Source organism: Ostrea edulis, chromosome 5 (assembly GCF_947568905.1).
Source record: "Ostrea edulis chromosome 5, xbOstEdul1.1, whole genome shotgun sequence".
NCBI classification, from domain to species: Eukaryota; Metazoa; Mollusca; class Bivalvia; order Ostreida; family Ostreidae; genus Ostrea; species Ostrea edulis.
The window spans coordinates 73,563,963-73,588,547 of NC_079168.1; the positions used below are offsets into that span (position 1 = coordinate 73,563,963).

Sequence of the window (24,585 nt, forward strand, 5' to 3'; positions counted from 1 at the left end):
TATTTTGAATTTGACAATTTTCAAATTTACTTTATTTTGTCAAAAAATACAGTTTTAGTAGAAAGTAATCTGGAAAAAAATTTAAAACCCCTGCTGGACTCGAACCTGCGACCTACAGTTCAGCAGTCGGTATTCTAACCTACTGAGCTACTCAGCTAGGTATTTAAATGGAAAAGGAAAAGTCAAATATTGCTGATATCGATTTTGTCTTCCATGTTTTTAAAGGAAGTCAGCCATTATGACGATGTAGAGTACTACTTTAAGGGGAATTTTTGAGAAATCGAGTTATGAGATTCCAGGGTATGGTAATGAGGGACATCCATTGAATATAATATCCACAGATTATAACAGCCATATAAATTGATTAATTACTCATTTGATCTATATTGTAAGTCTGACAATTATAGAAAATGACTTTGAATATAAAAAAATTATTTTTGTTGAAAAATTCTTATACAATTTTGTGAAGTATCTACAAATGAAGGAGATTTTTTATCTATGGAAGGGGAAATATCCATTTGTTGCCAAAGGGGAAAGGTACCTTTTACCGGTAGTAAAAACAACCTAGATAAATCTCTGCGTCTTGTTTTATACTGTTGCTGTACATATTAGAATTTAGCTTGGATATTCAGAACAGGAATTTTCTTTCTAAATTTCATAGCCCTTAGGACTAGTGATACTTTTAACTAGTTCTCAGGTGACCGATAAGGCCTGTGGCTATCTTGTTTATAGAAAATGACCATATAGTGAACTGAACATGTATAAAATCTTAGGAAATCTTCCTTACTCCTATATATATTTGAGAAAAACTAAATGCATGATTATGATTTCCATGAAGCTCTCTACCTAAAATGTGAAATTCATGGTTCTTGGGTCAGGGGTTGAGGCCCTAGGGTTTGGTCAATATGGCCATGATACAGTGAAAATGTATCAAAACTTGGAAAATCTTCTTGAATTAATTCTTGTTTTCTTTATAGTTCTCTAGATCTTTTTATTGTGTGAGATCAGTATAATTTAAGGTATATAAATTTGTAATAGAGTTCACTATCAATTCATGACTTTGATAATCGTAGGTGTAATCACTGGTAGTGGAGAGGGGGATTGAATTAGTGAAAGAAAGCAATGACCCAATTCATGCATATTAATCGACAAATACAAAATTTAGATGTAATGAACTATTTTTAGCTTAAGTAATATTTTAAGATTGATTGACAATTTTAGAAATAAATTTTGCAATTATTTCATATATGTCCTGTTTGAAACATTTTGGGCACTCTTAACAATATAAGTTGTAATTTGAAAGGACTTTCTTGAATAAATACTATTTATCTTTAGCGTTGTACCCTTTGGAAGTCAGAATGAATTCAGTATGCCTGTAGACATTACTCTGTGGGGTAAGCCAGTGCACAAGCAGCAGACTATTACAAGACTTGAGAGGAGTGGAATGAAGATAAAGGTGGCCAGTGACTCTGCTGGTGTGAGAGGGGACATGGGATCCTTACCAGGGTCAAGCTCAGGATTTACGTATGGAGTGGTGTCAAACAGGAGAACGTTTCTAACTCCAGCAGAGGTAACATTACAGGTTTCCAAGGATTCACCATTATACATTTTAAGGTCAATATGATGCTTTAGCAACCTTAGAAGTGCAATGTTCACCAAGCACGGAGGGCAAGGTCAATATTGGACTTTGAGGGTAGCTGAAGCATCGTATTAATCTAGAAAATGTCAATGATTGTTTCATTTATGATTTGATAATCTAAAACTTTGATACTAGCTACTAGAGATTTAAAAACTGTACCTGGTCAGCCATCTTTGTTAACAGCTAGAGCGCAAGACCTAGTCAAAAGGGATTAGAAGCATGCGTTTTCATTGAAATTTGCAAATATTTTTTATTCGATTTTTAGAAAATCAAATGTTCCATTCCACGTAGAGATTTTTTTTTTTTTTATAACACCCCCCCCCCCCCCCACCCCCCGAGCAAACTAAGATTTGGGGGGGGGGGGGGGGGTATACTGGAATCACCTTTCTTGTCTTTCTGTCTGTTTGTTCATAGACATCATATGTCCAGAGGATATCTTAAACACCAATGAACAGATTTCATTAAAACTTTATGAATATCTTGTATGAATAACGAAGTTGTGCACCTGCTATTTTGATTGAGACATTTTGATATTTAAGTAAGTTGGACTATTTTTATTCCATTTTGAGGGGTTGTTGTCAGTTTCCAAGGTATATTTTAAAAACCAATGAACAGATTTGATATAAATTTTGTGTATATATTATGTATATGATAAAGTTGTGCTCCTGTCATTTTTATTGAGATTCATCAACATTCAAGGAAATTATGGATGTTTTCATTTTACGGGTGGTTTTTCAACTTCATTGACTTTATAGTCATTTTCTTTTAGATTTTGTATTGATCTGTTCTTTCACAGAGATTACTGCATTAGTTCAGGAGAGGGTATAATGAAATCATCAGTCCATTTGCCTGTCTGCCTGTCCATCTGTTTGTTAAGAAAAGATGTGTTGTTTTCTGGCTCATGTATGCTGAATAGTAGTTGTGCATGAAATTATATTAAGCCTATCTTCAATATTCTGAGTAACACACTACTGCAGAATATATAGTCTTGCATTTACATTAATTGCTTTCAACAACCTGCATGTCAAAAGGATGTGTTTATTCTTCAATGAGCACAACTTCACTATTTCCCACCACCCAATGTGCCTAGTGAGGGTATTAGTCTCCACCACCAATGTGCCCAGTGAGGGTATTAGTCTCCACCACCAATGTGCCCAGTGAGGGTATTAGTCTCCACCACCAATGTGCCCAGTGAGGGTATTAGTCTCCACCACCAATGTGCCCAGTGAGGGTATTAGTCTCACTAGGTCAGTTCTAGTTGATTTGATGACACATGTATTAAATTTTGTTTTAAATTAGGTGAAAAATGAACTGGACAAGCTGTTTGAGAGTCTGAGTGAAGGCGACAAGACGACATTATCCGAGCCTGCAGAGGTACAGATTGCTGCAGAGTATTTGCTGTGCAGGGCACCTAATGTTTGTTACTTCAGAAAACGTTATCCAGAAAGTCGCTCTCCATTTCTGAAATCTATTTCTGCATTTCATTTATCAGTTTTGAAAGTTTAAAATATCTTAATGGTCATACATGTACCTTCATAGTTTTATGGAATGACAAAAATTGCCATCATAAATGAAAGCATTTTTCTTGAGGATGGCTAAATAAGAAGTTATGCCTGTGTTTTCAAATGTCTGGAAATCTTGAGTTATCAGATCCAATGTGATTATAGATATTGTATGAACATCTGCATGAGTGAATTTTATTTTTGTTGTAATTTTTTATTAAAGGCAATATCTAGCTCTATGTACAAACATCAGAAACAAGCTCTTCATTGGATGATACAGAGGGAAAATGGAAATCAACTTCCTCCATTTTGGGAGAACAGAAATGGGCTATATTTCAACTCGGTGACCATCTTCACAACCAAAACAAAACCAAAAAGTGTCTTTGGTGGTAAATACATGTGCATTAAGATGATATCGTGATATGGAAAACAAAGTATAAATTGTATTACTATCATAGACATGCAATCATCATGGATGTTTCCAAATTTTCTCCCAGTTCTTAAGCACCATATTGATTGCCTTTTAAATTTTTTGTTGTTGCTGATAACTTGCCTTATAAAGATGTATTACAGCATGGATGATTTATTGAATACAGGAATACTGGCTGATGACATGGGCCTTGGAAAGACTTTACAAACAATTGCCCTGATATTGTCAAACTTCAAGGATGGGAAACCTCTTGCTGTACCGGTTTCTGGGAAAGTTCGCCAGTCGAAGGTATTACGACTACAACAGAAAGCACAGGTGAGCTGACAGGGAACAAATACATTTATGTAGCAATGAAGTGTGGTTTTGTTGTCATTTTCAGCTCATGAGCTGAAAGCTTAAGTGAGCTTTTCTGATCACTTGTCCGTCCGTCTGCAAACATTTCGACTTCCTCTCCAGAACCACTGGGCCAATTTCAACCAAAGTTGGCAAAAAGCATCCTGGGGTGAAGGGTTTTAAAATTTATTCAAATGAAGAGCCATGTCCCCTTCAAAGGGAAGATAATCACAAAAATGCAAAAATAAGGTGGTGTCATTTAAAAATCTTCTTCTCAAAAACCACTGGGCCAGAAAAGCTGAAATTTACATGAAAGCTTCCTGATATAGTAGAGATTCAAGTTTGTTAAAATCATGACCCTTGTGAGTATGTTGGGGTTACAATAGGGGATCAATGTTGTACATGCAATTATATGAAGAAAATCTTTAAAAATCTTCTTTTCAAGAACCACTGAGCCAGAGAAGTTTACATTTATGTGAAGGTTCCTTACATAGTGCAGGTTCAAGTTCGATAACATCATGGGCCCTGAGGGTAGAGTGGGGCCAGTAAAGGGGATCAAAGTTTTACATACAAATATATAGGGAAAATCTTTAAAAATCTTCTTTTCAAGAACCTTTAGGCAAGAAGAGTCTATATTTAGGCCATCCTTTAAAATTGTATGTTTGCTGTAACGCGACCACCCACTCAAAACACTGTGACACATTTTTTTTAGGCCACTACGATATTTGTTTTTATGCCCCCCTTTGAAAAAGAGGGGGTGTATTGTTTTGCAACTGTCGGTCAGTCTGTAGACCATGTGTTGTCCGCTCAATATCTTTCGACCCCTTTGCTTGATAACAACCAAACTTGGTACAGGGGTTTCCCCAGGAGAGTAGATGATCCTTATTGATTTTCAGGTCACATGGTCAAAGGTCAAGGTCAAACTGCTGGTCTTTACCCCATGTAGTAGACCATGTGTTGTCCACTCAATAACTTTTGACCCCTATGCATGATAACTACCAAACTTGGTACAAGGGTTGCCCTTGGAGAGTAGATGATCCCTATTGACCTTCAGGTCACATGGTCAAGGTCAAACCTCTGGTCTTAAGCCCATGTATTGTCCACTCAATATGTTTTGACCCCTTTGCATGATAATAGCCAAAATTGATACAGAGGCTTTCCTTAGAGAGTAGATGATCCCTATGGATTTTCAGGTCACGTGGTCAAAGGTCAAGGTCAAACTGCTGGTCTTAACCCCATGTGGTAGACCATGAGTTGTCCGCTCAATATCTTGGAACCATTCATTTGATTGTAATGATATTTCATATGTGGGTTGGTTATAAAAAGAAGAGGACCCCTATTGTTTTTCAGGTCATAAGGTTAAAGGTCAAGGGTCAATCTACTCTGGACATAGGAATATACTGTCCGCTCAATATCTTGAGAACCCTTTGCTTGACAGACATCAGACTTGGTACACTGGTACATCATCAGGAGAAGATGACACCTATTGATTTTGAGGTCAAAGGTCAAGGGTCAAACTGGACATAGGAATATATTGACCACTGAATGTCTCAAGAATCCTTTGCTTGACAGACATCAAACTTGGTACACTGGTATATTTTTAGAAGAAGATGACCCATATTGATTTTGAGGTCACATGGTCAAAGGTCAAGGGTCAAACTGTACATAGGAATATACTGTCCGGTCAATATCTTGAAAACCCTTTGCTTGACAGACATCGAACTTGGTACACTGGTACATCTTCAGGAAAAGATGACCCCTAATGATTTTGAAGTCACATGGTGAAAGGTCAAGGGTCAAACTGGACATAGGAATATACTGTCCGGTCAATATCTTGAGAACCCTTTGCTTGACAGACTTCAAACTTGGTACACTGGTACATCTTCAGGAAAAGATGACTCCTATTGAATTTAAGGTCACATGGTCAAAGGTCAAGGGTCAAACTGGACATAGGAATATACTGTCTGTTCATTATCTTGAGAACCCTTTGCTTGACAGACATCAAACTTGGTACACTGGTACATCTTCAGGAAAAGATGACCCCTATTGAATTTGAGGTCACATGGTCAAAGGTCAAGGGTCAAACTGGACATAGGAATATACTGTCCCTTCAATATCTTGAGAACTCTTTGCTTGACAGACATCAAACTTGGTACACTTGTACATCTTCAGGAGTTGATGACCCCTATTGATTTTTAGGTCACATGGTCAATCCACTCTTGACATAGGAAGATATTGTCTGCTCAATATTTTGAATCGATGATACTACTCTCAATTAAATGATGTGTGTATGCGTGTATAACCCTTTTCAATTTTGCACCATGGGGGGCATATGTGTTTTACAAACATCTCTTGTTTTAGCTCACCTGAGCTTTCAAGTAAGCTGTTCTGATCACCTGTTGTCTGTCGTCTATCTGTCTGTAAAATTCACATTTTTGACTTCTTCCCCAGAACCTCTGGACCAATTTCAGCCAATCTTGGCACAAAGCATTCTAAGGGCAAGGGATTCATGTTTCTTCAAATGAAGGGCTACGCCCCTTTATAAGGGGAGATAATGGCAGAATAGTGAAAATACATTGATGACATTTAAAAATCGTCTTCTCTAGAACCACTTGTCCAATTTCAACAAACTTGGCACAAAGCATCCTTGGGTGAAGGGGATTCAAATTTGTTCAAATGAAGGGCAACATCCTTCTCCAAAGGGAGATAAATAGCAAAATAGTGAAAATACATGATCAACTTTTAAAAATCTTCTTCTCCAGACTCAATGGGTCAATTTTAACCAAACTTAGCACAAAGCATCCTTGGGTAAAGGGCTTTCAAGTTTATTCAAATGAAGGGCCATGCCCCTTTTCAAAAGGGAGATAATACAAAAATGCAACGATATGGCGGGGTCATCTAAAAATCTTCTTCTCTAGAACCCCTAGGCCAGAAGAACTGACATTTACCAGAAAGCTTCCTGACATAATGCAGATTCAAGTTTGTTCAAATCATGACCATCGGGGGTAGGATGGGGCCATAATAGGGGATAAAAGTTTTACATACAAATATATAGGGAAAATTTTTAAACTTTTTCTCAATAACCTCTAGGCTAGAAGAGCTGAAATTTACATGAAAACTTTCTGAAATAATGCAGATTCAGGTTTGTTAAAATCATGACCCCCAGTGGTAGGATTGTTCCACAATAGGGGACCAAGGTTTTACATGCAGATATATAAAGAAAATCTTTTAAAATCTTAACAATCACCACTGGGCCAGAAAAATACAAATTTACATTAAAGCTTTCTGACATAGTGCAAATTCAAGTTTGTTCAAATTCAAGTTCTTATCTTCAATGCTTCTTTCTGTTCGATACACATGTAACCAAAGCAATGAATACCAGAATACTGATAATGTCAAAAGAAAATGTATGAAAGTGCTAAACAATGGACTGCTGATATGCTTTAAAAGTGGGCTTGTGAAGCGTAGGAAAGTGCTCGAAAAGAATGGTCATTGTCTAAAAGCCATGAAACATGAATATGTATATTGTGTATATATATTTTCAATGATTGCAGAGAATGGAGGAATACAAGACCACTCCAAGTAAAGCAAAGAAGGCCTTCATGATGAAAGGAAACCCCAGTGAGAATATTGAGGACACAAAGCGCTCAGTCTGCAGAAAACGAAAATATCTGTTTGATTTGTCTAAATTCCACAATGCAGTGGATGAGATTTCTGATGAGGAGAGCACAGATATGGAGGAGGAGTCTGATTGTGAAGGTACTACAAGTATGTACACCTGTCCTTTTCATATCCCTTTTTCAGTCAGAAAGAACAGAAATTGTGCTTACCTTTTTGTTTTCAATAGTTTTAACCCTGAAAATTGATGACATTTCATAACATTTTAAAAATTTTCTATCATCACATAACAGCACAATTTTCTCAGAAATGATTTCTTGGTAAAGGCTGTTCTGGAATTAACTGGGGGCTGGGGGGTTTCAGTGCAGCATTTTTATGCCCCCATTTAAAAACTGCAATAACATGTCTCTTGTTTTTATGCCCCTAAGATCAAGGGGGGAGGAGATATTGTTTTTGTCCTGTCTGTAATTCTGTCTGAAACTTTAAGCTTGCTAATAACTTTTGAACAGTAAGTGCATGAGCTTTGATATTTCACATAAGTATGCCTTGTGACAAGACCTTTCCGTGGGTACCAATATTTTTGACCCTGTGAATTGACCTTGGAGTTTGTCTTACTTTTTATACGCCCGTCTTTAGACGGGACGTATTATGGTACAGCAATGCCTGTCCGTCCATCCGTCTGTTCGGGGTTTTCCCTTTATAATTTCATTTCCCTTTCACATATCATGCTGAAACTTGCTGTGTAGCTTCTTTGTGGGTCACTCTGGATCATACTGCAATTTTGATCCATTTCGACCTCTTTTCCAGGAGTTTTGCCCCTTTATTTGGAAATAATTATTATATGGAGGGTACATAATTTGTCCACCCTACTCCTCCCACAGTTTTCAAGTGAGAGCCTTCTTATTTTGTGGACTGTTTGTATGGGTATTGAAGATGTGCATGTGGGATGGATTTTGATTTTCTGCAATTTTTGAGAAAATTACAGGTTGTTGAACTTAGTCTATTTAGAAATTAATATTCTATGAAGGGTACATTATTTGTCTGCCCAACTCCTCCCACAGTTTTCAAGTGAGGACCTTCTTATTTTGTGGAGTGTTTGTATAGGTACTGAAGATGTGCATCTGGTGAAGGATTTTGATTTTCTTCCATTTTTGAAAAAATTGCAGGTTGTTGAACTTGATCCATTTTGAGGAAATCTCAATTTTTAAGCTAAGACCCTTTGTTGATATGAAAGTTTGTCACAGCCTCATGATGGCTGATACTACCTGAAGAAAAGTTATACAAATTATAGCACAAGAAAAACACCCTATGTAAGCATTTCACGGGCGTATTATGTACCGTTTGCGGTACTCCTGTTGAAACTTTATTCTTGCTAGTAACTTTTGAACAATAAGTGCTAGAGCTTTAATTTTTCACGTGAGTATTCCTTGTGACAAGACCTTTCCGTGGGTACCAACATTTTTTACCCTGTGACCTTGGAGTTTGACCTACTTTTTGAAAACTTGAACCTTGCAAATAACTTTTGAACAGTAAGTGCTAGAGTTTTGATTTTTCACATGAGTCTTCCTTGTGACAAGACCTTCCTGTGGCGACCAAAAGTTTTGACCCTTGACCTTGGAGTTTGACCTACTTTTTAAAAACTTTAACCTTGCTAATAACTTTTGAACAGTGAGTGCTAGAGCTTTGACATTTACATGAGTATTCATGTTCCCAATCGAATTTTGGATCAAAAGGTCAAAGGTCAAAACACTGGACATCGAAGGAGCAATATGGTTTCTGGACTCTAAAGCGTTATCCTTTCCTCTTACAGTCACACTATCATACATATGGACTACCCATGGGACAAAGATGTTCCCTTTTGATTTTGGGGTCAAAAAGTCAAAGGTCAAGTGCAGTGGACATTGAAGTAGCAATATGGTTTTTGGGCTCTAAAGCGTTATCCTTTCCACCTACAGTCACCATATCATATATGGCCTACCCATGGGATGAAGATGTTCTCTAGGTCAAAGGTCAAGGGCACTGGACATCAAAGTAGTAATATGGTTTCCGGGCTCTATAGTGTTATCCTTTCCACCTACAGTCACCATATCATACACCCATGGGATGAAGATGTACCCTATCGATTTTGGGGTTAAAATGTCAAAGGTCAAGTGCACTCCTAGATAAGAGACTACCCAAGATTTTCTCATGCCCTTTCTTATTTACACTCAGGAAAGAGGTAATTTATACCTATTTACAACATTCTTTGGGAGATTGGGGTAAGTGGGAGGTATTCTTAGGGAGCACTGCTCACAGTACCTCTTGTTTAGTCTGGTTTTGAGATCAAAACATATTGTACCTAAGGAAGTTATTTCACATCTATCATATCAAGCTCTTTCGCTAAGAAGTAACACGTTTGTAAAACTAGAATGCACATACTCCATACACTTTAAAATCACCATGATTGAATTTAAAGAATCATTTTTCCATTCACTTTCGTAGACCCCTACCAGCTTTGCTGAAGGGTAGCATAAACTTGCCGTCTGTGCCCCCTCCCTACATAATTAGTCTAGAACAGCCCTAAGCATTGTTTTGTTTTTTTTTTAGCTCACCTGAGCCTTGTCTCAAGTGAGCTTTTCTGATCAAAATGTTTTTGTTGTCTGTTGTCGTTGTTGTAAACTTTTCACATTTTCATCTTCTTCTCCAGAGCAACTTGGTCAATTTCAACCAAACTTAGCACAAAGCATCCTTGGGTGAAGGGCTTTCAAGTTTGTTCAAATGAAGGGCCATGTCCCCTTCAAAGGGGAAGATAGTCACAAAAATGCAAAATTAGGGTAGGGTCATTTAAAAATCTTCTTAAGAACCACTGGGCTAGAGGAGCTGACATTTTCATGAAAGCTTCCTGACATAGTGCAGATTCAAATTTGTTCAGATCATAGCCCCAGGGGTAGGTTGGGGCCACAATAGGGGATCAAAGTTTTACATAGAAATATATAGGGAAAGTCTTTAAAAATCTTCTTCTCAAGAACCACTCAACCAGAAGAGCTGAGATTTACATGAAAGCTTCCTGACATAGTGCAGATTCATGTTTGTTTAAATCATGTCCACCGGGGGTAGGTTGGGGCCACAATAAGGGATCAAAGTTTTTACATAGAAATATATTATAGGGAAAATCTATAAAAATCTTCTCAAGAACTACTGAGCCAGAAGAGCTAAGATTTACATGAAAGCTTCCTAGCATAGTGCAGATTCAAGTTTGTTCAAATCATGGCCCCCAGAGGTAGGTTTTGGCCACAATAGGGGATCAAAAGTTTTTACATAGAAATATATAGGGAAAATCTATAAAAATCTTCTTCTCAAGAACTACTGAGCCAGAAGAGCTAAGATTTACATGAAAGCTTTCTAGCATAGTGCAGATTCAAGTTTGTTCAAATCATGGCCCTTGGTGGTAGGTTGGGGCCACAATAGGGGATCAAAGTTTTTCATACAAATATGTAGGGGAAAATCTTTAAAAATCTTCTTCTCAAGAACCATTTGGCCAAAGAAGTTGACATTTACATGAAAGCTTTCTGAGATAGTGTAGATTCAAGTTTGTTCAAATCATGGCCTCCAGGGGTAGGTTGGGACTACAATAGGGATTAAGGATTTACATGCAAATATATATGGAAAATCTTCAGATATGGGCCAAGGTGACTCAAGTGAGTGATGTGGCCCATGGGCCTCTTGTAATTGCCTTGATTATTCTTTTCTTTGAAATGGTAGCATTATAACAAGATATGACTCTTCATTATTTACTTAAATCAAAAAGATGAACAGGTCATGCTGAAGAAAGAGGATCCTGAATTCATGTTATCAAAGAATACCATAAAGCTAGAGAAAATTGCTTCTCCCATCGCCAGCAGAAGAGTAAGGAGGTAGGGTATCAGTTCACTGTGTACAATTACAGGGTATGATGGTGTTTATAATCAGTCCCAACAAGAGGATAAAATTCAAAGTGGCTGTATAAAAGAATTCATACCATAAATAAAAACACAGAGACACAGCAAAGTACACTGTAAGTTAATTGCCCACTGTATGTGACATAATTACGCCAAATTACCCTCATGTAAGAATATAATTAATGTCAGTCTTGATATATTGCCAACCCTGTATACCAGCATGGGAATTTGTAGAACAGATATCCATAGACACAAACACTAAAAAAAAACACCCTGTTATAACACCATTCAACATCTGTTTTCAGGTTCAAAGGATCAAATTACCTTTATACATATCCTGATAACAATGCTAACGTGCCATAATCATATGTGATAGATCTGACGACAAACTGCAAAGCTTCGTAATGAACTAAAATTCAGTGCATGCTATGAAAACAGGTTAAGTATAGCAGTAAATATAGCTTAAATTAGATTCCTCTTATAATCAAGATCTCTGAAACTGTCCATTAGAATGGCTAGCATGCTTAAACAACAGACAAAACTAGAATGTCATTGTTCATGTACAGAAAGCTGCTAAACGGCTGTTGTAAATTTTGTGTACCATGTGACCTTTGTGTGTATTGATGTATGTGGCATCATATTTCTGTGTTTCAGGAAAAAAAACCAAAAACGTTCGCGCCCATTACATGTTTTCAGTAATCATAGCAGTAATCTATTTTAGTCATTGTCTTTTAATTGTCAGTTATACCTCGATGCATTGTGGTTAGGTTTGCATTCTCCATATAAAATGGGGGGAATATAACAAATTTGTCATTATTACAGTAATTTTGACCCGAGTTGGAGCTGAGATTGTTAGATTAAGCTCTGCCTCTTGTTTCATTTTATCTGATGATCCGCATCTCTTGTTTCATTTTATCTGATGATCCGCATCTCAAATCAACATGATCCAACTCTTCCAAGCTTCTGTAGAAATGATTTTATATATCTCTGCAGAAACGTGAAGAAGCCGATTAGATACACATACAGCAGTGGAGAGGAGGGTGAAGAGAGGGATAGTTCAACAAAAAGAGGTACTGCATGTAAAGATTACATACTGACAACCAGACTGGGGGTGTAGGATTACAGACCTACTGATGTACAAACATGGGAAAGGTTTATAGACCTACTGATGCCGGGTTCGAAATTACCTCATGTCAGTAAGTCCGAGACTAGTAAAAAACGTGTCGGACTAGTAAACTCTCTATAGCACTAGTCCGTACGGACTAGTGAAAATCCGGAAATCAATCTAGGATTGGTTAAGATTTTAGCTAGATTTGTCCGAGTCTCTTAGATGGTTGAACTTATGGTCGATTACCTGCATGGTTAAGTGTTTGTGTGACTATGACATCCTTCCAAACTTATGGAGTGCGTTCGAGACCGCTGTTCTTCGAACGAGCACAAATTCCTGCCGATTCCGAACTCGCAAGAACGGGTTCGAGGTGCAAGAGCTGCAAAGTAGTGTGATCTAAGAACAAGGAATTTGGTGGGCACATGTTCTCGTCATTCACGACTCTAACACAGGAGTTCGTAACACTATAGCTCATGGCTTATTCAATCGAGTGAATTTTATTGACTTTATTGATAAAATTTCTAACTCTTGTGACTCTAAGAACTGAGCACGAAAACAACGGAAACGTCGATCTCAAACGCACTTATGGACGTTTATAAAAGGATTAACTTGGAGTTTACTGTATGCTTCTGAAGATCTTGAATGCAAAATAAAGTATGGTGGTCTTTTTCTTCTGTACGTGTCAGAAACTGAATTGCATGCAACTGTGATGTGTTTGGTTTGATTAAATACTATTGAATAAAATGAAGATCATTTAATATGATATACTGGACGGACTAGTGAAATGCTTTGTGGACTAGTGAACATCAATAGTGACTAGTCCGTACGGACTAGTGCTTGAAAAAGTTAATTTCGAACCCTGCTGATATATAAACATGATGTGAGAGGTTTACAGACTAGGCTACCACAGTCCCTGAAATGTTTTACTTTATCATTTTTCCGTTCACTCACCGTTCGTTGAGCATGCGTTCACCGTGTGCTCCGTTCACAGTTTTGCGTTCAGCATGCACTCACCGTTCGTTCACCATTCACAAAGCGTTAAGCGTACGCTCACCATTCATTCATCGTTCAGTCTTTTCATTGTCATTCGGAACACCAAAGTGAAAGGACCAATCTTGATAGCAAGGCGAAAATGAAAATTGAATGTGTGCGTAAGAGTGGACGGATACTTTCTTACTATATCAGGAATTTAATTTTGAAGTACAAAATGTCAGGATTATCCACTGTGAATGCCAAAAGGTTAATTTGAGCTTTTGTTAAAAACAATTCTAAATGAGAGACGAATATAAGAGCTTGTTGTTATGAATTTAACCCAAGTACAAAAAATAAGGCAGTTTCAGGTAATGAAAACCCCTTCACCTGTGTTCACGATTTATCATTTACAAGTTCGGGCACAATTTATTATAGTTATTTTGCATTGCTTGACAAGAAGAGTTTTAAACAAGTCACCCCCCTACTTTAAAAAATAAAAACAAACAAACGATGCTACATAATGTACATTGTACCGTATGTACGTGTCAGAATGTCAAACTGATATAGCTATTTTTACGCCTATATTTATGAAAGACATTGTCGATAAACTGATATTTACTACTCTTGCCAAATTTGAAACTTGTAACATTTGTCCTTAATGCAAAGATGTAATTGTCTATCTGGTACATTTCTGCATTAGCCTTTAAACATTCTATGGGTAGTTCAGTATAATAAGAAGTTTTATCTACATCAAATACATGTATATACAAATATTGCACGATCTAACTGCAATCTATGTTCACATCAATAATAAAAATAGAAAGTTTTGTACTGATTATTTCCTCGGGTCGATGTAGCTGCGACAAATGAATGACACAAAATGTAAGTAGGAATATTTAATACTATTAGGAGTGTTGATGTGTTGACACAGGGTATACTGTCCGTATTTTTTGTTTACTGCATCTATCTTGACTCCTTTCGGGGTTGTTTGTTAATTACAGGTATTCCAAACGATCGAGTTCGTAAAGTTTGAAGCCATACATGAACACCTGTTAATTCTGGATGTCATCACTACACATGCATTGTTTATATACTATACATGTACCCATGCATTAAATGTATCTGTACATGTAATGGTATACACAATGTACATGTACATACCAAATTTGCTTTTGTTTATGTATGACTGTTGCATGTATTAATTTGCGATAATTTCATGAAATATATACATGTGATGTATACTCGGTACTTGTACAAAAATATATTACATTGAATATATCCAGAACTGTAAAATATGCTGTGTCAAGATTCCTGTTTATTTGATTTTTTTATTAATTGATGAAATATACATGTAGTACTACATGTATTTTATTAGGGCTGTTCCAGAAATGATCAAATGGGGGGGGGGGGGGGGGGGGGATCGGGCGGCAAACGATTTTTTTTTGTATGGGTGGTCGTATTTTTTCATATTTTAATTGGTCCGTGGTTGGACTGTTAAAAAAATATTTATTATGGGTAGTGGGTAGTTTCTATTGTTTTATTTTGGGCCACGTGGGTGTTGAGTTTTCAGAATATTTTTATTGTCGCTCTTGTCGTGTTGGTTACAAAACGTTGGGGGGGAAATTGAAAACTTGCTCTCGAAATGCTGTTTTCGAAATCGGAAATAACATAGAACTATTCGAGTTGTCGCTCTTTGCAGCGCATAACTTTCCATTACAGCACTCTTCAAATTAGAGGCGCGTTTAGTAGGGTCCCTTTGGACGTGATGGCGGCGAACTGTGTTCTGTAGATTATTACAGTTTACAGTGCATCGATTTTGGGAATATTTTGAAACCAATAGGTATTCCGTTTTCTAATAAAAATAGGCAAACCTTAGTTGATTTATACGAGGGTACCGATGCGTTATATTTATCAGTCGGTGTGGTGGTGATATAGAGGCCTCCGGGCGCGGGCTCCATTAGAAGACGAACGATTCGTGGAAAAACATATCCATACCCATTTCATGATAATAGCATCGTTTGGACTCCCAATCTTTCCAACATTCCCGCCATAGATGCCTTTGATTGTTGATGTGACATCGTTTCTTCAGAACTACTGTGATACAATGTCGCAAAGGCATTACCGCGTCATTGACTAGAATGTTTGTCCCGAAAACCTCGCGAGATTTGTACCGTTTTCATTTTTAAAAATATTTTTGTGGTGGGTCTGGTTAGTTTTTTTTTTTTTATTAGATGGGTCATTGTAAAATGAGTTTATTAATTTGATAGGTCATGGGGTAATTTTTTATTTTTTTTTTATTGGTGCTTGGTATATACAAAAGGTGCCTCCCGACCCCCCCATGTATTTATTTCTGGAATAGCCCTTACTTGATTATGAAATAAGTTAAATTCCAGGGGAAAATCCGAAACATTCCAAGTAAATAGATCATTTTGCGTTCAGCATGTGCTCAGCGTTCGTTCACTTTGCACTCTGCGTTCGCTCACCGTTCAACAAATTGCGTTCACCCTTCACTCTGCGTTCGTTCACTGTTCGCTCTGCGTTCGTTCACCGTTTGCTTCGCTCACCGTGCGTTCACTGTTCGCTCACCGTTCAAGTGGGAAGGAAGAACGTTTCAGGGACTGTAATGTACAAACATGGTGTGAGAGGTTCATAGACTAGACTACTGATGTACAAACATGGTATGAGAGGTTTATATACAGACTTGATGTGAAGATTTACAGATCTTAAAACATCTTAATGCACATTGTGAAAACAGATTTGTTATGAGCTAAGTTATTTTTGCAATTTAACCTAAATTAGACTTTGCACTTTAGATGAATAATAGACATTTAGTCTGATTTAGTTTTGGTGCAAGTTGACATGACTTCTGATTGTAGCAAAGGTCAACCATGTAGAGAAAGAAAACTTGCTGGAGCCTACCACTGCAAGAAAAGGTCAAAAGCTGGGCAAAGGAAAGGGGAAACAGCTGCTGAAGTCTGTGGATCAACGCTGTGAAGGTCACGTGACTAAATCTATAGAGGACACTCCGACCAAAAACGACTACGTCCATGTAGTCGATATGAGAAGAGATCAATATGGTTCAGACGCAAAGAATTATGGAAGTCCGAACAAGTTACATACCTCCACGTCAGAGTTAGACAGGAGTGTAAATTTGTCCAGCACTGAAGATAGAGGCCAGTCATCCCGTGAAGATAGAGGCCAGTCATCCAGTGAAGATACTAGTAGGCAGATAGGAAAACATTTAATCGAAGATGTGGCAACAAATGCTGGTGAGTTTGTGTTTATTGAATGAAATCTCATTGCGGGAAGTAATGTTTCCCTGTTCATTGTTTTGACTTCCACCAATGCCACATGGTTTTAACACCAAAATAGTTTTAGCAGGGAAGTCGGTAAAAGAGGGGAAACTCTTTATATATATTTGTGTGTGTAACATGGTTAAAGAAATATACATGTTCACAACATAACAGCTAGTTTTACACATTTTTGCATGTGGAAGAATGCATGCATGTCTCAAAGTCATTGGCTAATTTTCGACATTGTTTTGTTGTGTTGAGTTGTAAAGAAAATGATTGAATCATGTACACCTGTAATTTAGAATTGTGAGCAATGTTTTAACTTGCAGGTAATAATCCACCAGTGCCAAGTGATAATGTTTCATGTCCAAACTGGACAACTGAGGGGGTGGGATGTGGACGAAAGATTGAAAAGGAGCAGAGGTTTTGTTCAATGTGTGGGTGGAGGATTAATACAGACATCTTCAAAGAGAATGCGAAGATGTGTCACAACAAACTAGAGGAAGGCAGGGTTTGTGAAAATGTTGTCTTCCCTCCTCAAAAGTTTTGTTCAAATTGTGGAAAACAGCTGTCCTTTACTGGTAGTACATTTAAGTTGGCCAATCCACTTAATGGGGAGAAGGATACAGAGAAAGAAAAGCCTTCAACAGTTTCATCAAACAATAGGTATGGATTTGCATTACGGTCAAGGATATCAAAATGTGCTTTATCTTCTAGTATGGGCAAATTACAATTCAATGTTGTGAAGTGCTGTTACGGCTATTCCAGAAATAAATACATGGGGGGGGGGGGGGGGGGGGGGTCGGGAGGCACCTTTTGTATATACCAAGCACCCATAAAAAAAAAAATGAAAAATTACCCCATGACCCATCAAATTAATAAACTCATTTTACAATGACCCATCTAATTAAAAAAAAAAAACTAACCAGACTCACCACAAAAATATTTTTAAAAATGAAAACGGTACAAATCTCGCGAGGTTTTCGGGACAAACATTCTAGTCAATGACGCGGTAATGCCTGTGCGACATTGTATCACAGTAGTTCTGAAGAAACGATGTCACATCAACAATCAAAGGCATCTATGGCGGGAATGTTGGAAAGATTGGGAGTCCAAACGATGCTATTATCATGAAATGGGTATGGATATGTTTTTCCACAAATCGTTCGTCTTCTAGCGGAGCCCGCGCCCAGAGGCCTCTATATTACCATCACACCGACTGATAAATATAACGCATCGGTACCCTCATATAAATCAACTAAGGTTTGCCTATTTTTATTAGGGCTATTCCAGAAATAAATACATGGGAAGGGGGGGGGGGGTCGGGAGGCACCTTTTGTATATACCAAGCACCCATAAAAAAAATATGAAAAATTACCCCATGACCCATCAAATTAATAAACTCATTTTACAATGACCCATCTAATAAAAAAAAAACTAACCAGACCCACCACAAAAATATTTTTAAAAATGAAAACGGTACAAATCTTGCGAGGTTTTCGGGACAAACATTCTAGTCAATGACGCGGTAATGCCTGTGCGACATTGTATCACAGTAGTTCTGAAGAAACGATGTCACATCAACAATCAAAGGCATCTATGGCGGGAATGTTGGAAAGATTGGGAGTCCAAACGATGCTATTATCATGAAATGGGTATGGATATGTTTTTCCACGAATCGTTCGTCTTCTAATGGAGCCCGCGCCCGGAGGCCTCTAAATCACCATCACACCGACTGATAAATATAACGCATCGGTACCCTCGTATAAATCAACTAAGGTTTGCTTATTTTTATTAGAAAACGGAATACCTATTGGTTTCAAAATATTCCCAAAATCGATGCACTGTAAACTGTAATAATCTACAGAACAGAGTTCGCCGCCACACGTCCAAAGGGACCCTACTAAACGCGCCTCTAATTTGAAGAGTGCCGTAATGGAAAGTTATGCGCTGCAAAGAGCGACAACTCGAATAGTTCTATGTTACTTCCGATTTCGAAAGCAAGTTTTCAATCCCCCCCCCCCCCCCCCCCCCCCAACGTTTTGTAACCAACACGACAAGAGCGACAATAAAAATATTCTGAAAACTCAACACCCACGTGGCCCAAAATAAAACAATAGAAACTACCCACTACCCATAATAAATATTTTTTTAACAGTCCAACCACGGACCAATTAAAATATGAAAAAATACGACCACCCACACAAAAAAATATTGTTTGCCGCCCGACCCCCCCATTTGATCATTTCTGGAACAGCCCTTAGAAAACGGAATACCTATTGGTTTCAAAATATTCCCAAAATCGATGCACTGTAAACTGTAATAATCTACAGAACACAGTTCGCCGCCATCACGTCCAAAGGGACCCTACTAAACGCGCCTCTAATTTGAAGAGTGCCGTAATGGAAAGTTATGCGCTGCAAAGAGCGACAACTCGAATAGTTCTATGTTACTTTCGATTTCAAAAGCACGTTTTCAATTTTCCCTCCGATGTTTTGTAACCAACACAACAAGAGCGACAATAAAAATATTCTGAAAACTTAACACCCACGTGGCACGAAATAAAACAATAGAAACTACCCACTACCCATAATAAATATTTTTTAACAGTCCAACCAAAGACCAAATAAAATATGAAAAAATACGACCACCCACACCAAAAAATATAATTTGCCGCCCGACCCCCCCATTTGATCATTTCTGGAACAGCCCTTAGCAGATACGGAAATAATAAGTTAGTAATGGTGATGGGTAACTAAAAGTTACAACCCACCTGAGTTGTAGACTCTGGAAGGGACAGGGGGATCTGTCTTCATCCAGGGTATGAGTGAACTCTCACTGTAAACTTTTGCATAGTTTACTTTATGGAGATTTCTAGATAAAAATGTTTTGTATCGCATCTTTAGGGTGTATTTTATGATTATGTAAATGTTTACAGCTTGCCAACTCCACTTGCCAGTGTGCTGAATCCAACTGCAAGGCCATTTGTACCAGTAAGTTTTTGTATTTCATTGTATGCAGTGTTTCTCTGCGTTATTAGGTGCATATGTTCATGGATTTACATAATTTGTCAAGAATAGTGATAACAATAATAATGATGATGTATCAGTTCGTGGATATGCACCATTTTCAACTGGAAACTGTTATTTTTTTTTTTTTTAGATTTTTATTAATTTGTGTGAGTTGTAGTGTTGCTATTTTATATATACAGGGTCAGCCAGTGTTGATGACCCCGCAGAAAATGAGATCTACGTCAGTTTCAGGTTAGTGTAATGTCGTACGATGTACGTCATTCAAGTCGTCTTCTGCATATTATTAATGTTGCTTAGTGGGTTTCAAATTAAATCTAACATGTGAAACTAAGGGTATTGCTAGTGAAAGTACACTTTATTTGCAATGTTTATATGTGAATTGCTAAATAAAGGGGTTGGGGTATTACAATTGGTGTGTCTGCCCATAACTTTTAAATTAGTTTTATTCTGTACTATATGATTATATATGAGGCTGAAGAGACTACTTGGTAAACTGAAAGATCAAGGTCAGAATTGAATGACAGAAATCAATGTCATATGCCAAGATGAGATGTCATATTTGTCATAACTGGATTTTGACATGATAGTGCAGTGGCCACGAGGTCAAATTCTATGAAGACCCCCAACCTAAGGTAGTACAGCCTATTTAATTTGATGCAGAATTTTATCTAGATTATGGAAATGATGGTTGTAATCTGATAAAATATGATCAGGGCACAGTATTTATAAATGGGTCATGTTAGGGCCCCACATTGAAAATGGAATTGTATTAATTTGTCTGTTCATTTGTTCACAATCACTTTGTTGTAAATCAATATTGTAAATAGTTTTCAGAATAAGAGCTTTCATTTTATTTTTAACAAATGTAATTGAGCATTGAAAATATAAGTTTCTTGTGTTCATTATCCTCTAATCTAACTTTTGGACAATAGTACATGTATTTTCAGTTTTGTGGCATTTTTGTCGCACTGACAGATATATGAAATAATTTCCCCCAAGTTAATTGCAATAAAGTTAAGAACATAGGTAAATATCCAAGGTATCCTGAGCAATGAGTTCTTAACAATAAAGAAACAAACAACTTTAGATTTTTGATCTTTTTTTTTTTACCATCTTTTTGGAACCTTTAGGTGTTATTTTGGGGAAAAAAACCCGTTTTTATACGGCTGCAAAAAAATGCTGGCGTATTATGCTATACCGCTGGTGTCCGTCTGTTTGTCCCTTTAACTTTGTCTTCGCAACTTCTCCAAAACCCTTGGGGGGATTTTGATGAAACTTGGTACAAAGAAAGATCACAATGTTGAACTGTGCATATTGCAAGGGGAATGCTGTCCTATGTTTTTTAAATGAGTTGCAGCCCTTGGACTTAATTTTTTTCTATTCAAAATACTTTTGTCTTCACAACTCCTCTTAACCCTTTAGGGGATTTTGATGAAACTTGGTACAAAGAAAAATCACAATGTGGAGATATGCATATTACAAGGGGAATGCTGCATCACTACTTTTAAAGGAATTAGGGCCCTTGGACTTAGATTTGTTTAATGCAAAATACATTGTTATTGCAACTCCAACGAAATCCTTTTGTGGATAATCCTTTCTTTCTTATTCCAATTCCTAGGTCAATGATGTATGCGGGCGTATCATGTACCGGTTTAGCGGTGCCCTATTTTTCAACATTAGGAATAGGAATGAACTTTGGTCTTCTACAGAACCTAAAATAATCCGTAATATGTCAAGAAAATGTCAATAAAGAGTCTCCTTGAAATGACTCATCCCCCACCCCTACCCCCCACCCCATCTCTTACATTTTGGAGGTCATTTCACCTGAATTAGATCCAAGACTATCACATGTATGATTTTGCAAAGTTTTTCCTTTTATTATCAACTACCTTTGTATAAAATTTGAAAGAGTTGTGTTGAAAATTTATCATGATATTGCAATGACAGATTATTTAACACACTATTTGTTGTCATCTACTCGCATACAAATCACCCCTCTTTGTCAAACATTGATAAATTCTGTTATTTAAGTCTCCCCTCTTTCGGGGAAGACATTGTTATACGCCCGTCGAAGACGGGACGTATTATGGTATGGCGTCGTCCGTCTGTCTGTCTGTCCGGACCTTGTGGGCAGGATACAGACTGAACCATAAGCCCTAGGGCTTTACAACTTCGTATATTTGATCACCATGATGAGAGGAAGATGCCTATTGTTTTTTCAAGGTCAAGGTCGTAGTATCACTTTTTAGGAAAACCTTGTGGGCAGGATACAAACCGAACCGTAAGCTCCAGGATATTATAACTTGGTATATTTGATCATCATGATGAGAGGAAGGTGCCTATTGTTTTTCAAGGTCAAAGGTCAAGGTCGTAGTATCACTTATAAGGAAAACCTTTTGGGCAGGATACAAACCGAACCGTAAGCTCCTGGATATTATAACTTGGTATATTTAATCACCATGATAATGAATTAGCTCACAGAGGCCAGTGCTAACTTCACTAAAATATGAATCCCACTAAAATATGTTTTCCTTGAGCAAAATCTATGGGCGTATTATGCCACGTTGGCGTTGCTCTTGTTTTTGTACTTTCCTTCCGTCTGTCTGTCTTAAAAACTTGGGACAGCTTCTCCTCCTACATGGCTTATCGGGTTGACTTGAATTTTTGTACAATGCTTCATTGCCATTTGTAGATGTGCATATTGTTGGGACAGGAAGATCTAATTATTTTCCTAATAGTTATAGTGGATCTAAGAGGGGTGGAGGATGTAAAATAGCTTGTGAACATTTCTTCTCCATATGGCTTATTGGATAGATTTGAAACTTTGTACAATGCTTCATTGTCATTTGTAGATGTGCATATTGTTGGGACAGGGGGATCCACATATTTCCCTAAAAGTTATAGTTGATCAAAGAGGGGTGGAGGATGTTAAAATAGCTTGTAAATGCTTCTTCTCCTACATGGCTTATCCGATAGACTTGAAATATTGTACAATACGTATACTTCAATGCAATTTGCAGATATGCATATTGTAGGGACAGAAGGATCTGATTGTTGTCCTTAAAGTTATAGAGGATTTGAAAGTTGGAGGGTGTAAAATAGTTTGAACAATTCTCCTGTTTCTTATCAGAGTTCATAATGCCTATGTTCCTGCTCATGCTTTCTCCTCCATACCATACAGTGCTTTGAGGGCAGGTTTCATTTGGAGTACTTCCAATTTGGGGAGCTGGGGAGACATTTGTTTTTCATGAAAACAATCTCTAGTTTGTACCTGTGATATATGAATTTGGAGTCATTTTTCACTCCTCTTTCAGTACTATCAGTACTTTGATCTACTTTATTTATTGTTCAGATGGTCAGCATGGTCCTTCATTACCATCCTTGCCTGAAGTGTCAACATGTGCGGAACAAATCACAGGTAATTAGTGTTTGTGATATAGATATGTGCAGAACAAATCACAGGTAATTAGTATTTGTGATATAGATATGTGCAGAACAAATCACAGGTAGTGTTTGTGATATAGATATGTGCAGAACAAGTCACAGGTAATTATTGTTTGTGATATAGATATGTGCAGAACAAATCACAGGTAGTGTTTGTGATATAGATATGTGCAGAACAAATCACAGGTAATTAGTGTTTGTGATATAAATATGTGCAGAACAAGTCACAGGTAATCAGTGTTTGTGATATAGATATGTGCAGAACAAAACACAGGTAATCGGGGTCTGTTTTATAAATATGATAGAAAACAAAACATTAACGATGACAGTAAGGAAAAAATCTTTTCTGTGCTCTTGTAAATTACATATCTGAACATTCTGAAAGGTTTTTAAAACACTGGTAAGACTACAGTGTGCAATGTTTTTTATCAATTTACAACTACAGTCAAACCTGTATTAAGAGACCGTCCAACGGAGAATGGAAAAAAGGTCACATATGACAGGTGGTCTCTTAATACAGGTTGCTTATTTTCCGCAGTTAATGGATAAGATATCGTAAATAATTTGTACAATGGAGAAAATGACTACATGCATTTGGAATTTATCATTAAGAATATCAAGTACGGTTTTAATAGTTGTAAAATAAAATTAATAATACACTGTAGTTAAAAATCTAGAATATGATGTGTTGTATCATAATTTTTTATTCATCAAAAATTACATTTAATCTATTTAAGAATGATAAACTCTGCATGCATTTCATATTACACATTTACATGAGATTTAAAAATTATTTATGAACTGCATGTAAATTTTCTAAAACTTATAAACACTTTGTTGTAAAGGGTATTTATGTATAGCCTACTTGTACAGTGTAACTGAAAAATGCAATGCTTGTGGTAAGAAAGCAAATGGCGAAGTGGTGCATCTCCTTTTGTACAATACATGCTGGAAAATGTTATTCAATTTGAGAAGCATTAAATAAATCACAATATCCATTGTACATGCACAGCAAATCTTTTAAGCTTAGAACTAATGCAGGCAATTTTCTTGAACTCGGACGTGTCAAATACTCGGGACATGTCGAAGTGAGCCGCTTGTTCCAGTCTTTATTCTGGAAACCTCTAGTATCTCATGCAGGAAAAACTGCGAATACTCCGTTTAAAATTTCAGTTCTAAGCACAATATTTACCTGATTTATATCACAATGGGGCAAATTTTTACTCTGTTGAACATAATGGTAGAACAAGTGGTAGATTTTCATTTCCGATCTAGCCTACCTGGCACTTCTTAAAGT

General features: G+C 37.1%; 1 protein-coding gene across 3 annotated transcripts in view; it reads left to right on the plus strand.

The window, feature by feature from the left end:
- Positions 1-24,585, plus strand: part of LOC125649063 (helicase-like transcription factor) — a 72,490-nt gene that overhangs the window by 23,962 nt on the left and 23,943 nt on the right. For 2 of the 3 annotated variants that reach the window (XM_048876273.2, XM_048876275.2), the window contains 12 exons: positions 1,336-1,570; positions 2,939-3,013; positions 3,365-3,530; positions 3,738-3,886; positions 7,459-7,672; positions 11,310-11,415; positions 12,433-12,509; positions 16,396-16,788; positions 17,142-17,478; positions 19,751-19,805; positions 20,024-20,075; positions 23,197-23,262. In XM_048876273.2, the coding sequence (XP_048732230.2) occupies positions 1,336-1,570; positions 2,939-3,013; positions 3,365-3,530; positions 3,738-3,886; positions 7,459-7,672; positions 11,310-11,415; positions 12,433-12,509; positions 16,396-16,788; positions 17,142-17,478; positions 19,751-19,805; positions 20,024-20,075; positions 23,197-23,262 (1,925 nt within the window). The remainder of the gene's footprint in view (positions 1-1,335; positions 1,571-2,938; positions 3,014-3,364; positions 3,531-3,737; positions 3,887-7,458; positions 7,673-11,309; positions 11,416-12,432; positions 12,510-16,395; positions 16,789-17,141; positions 17,479-19,750; positions 19,806-20,023; positions 20,076-23,196; positions 23,263-24,585) is intronic. The other variant, XM_048876274.2, reaches the window with a different exon arrangement.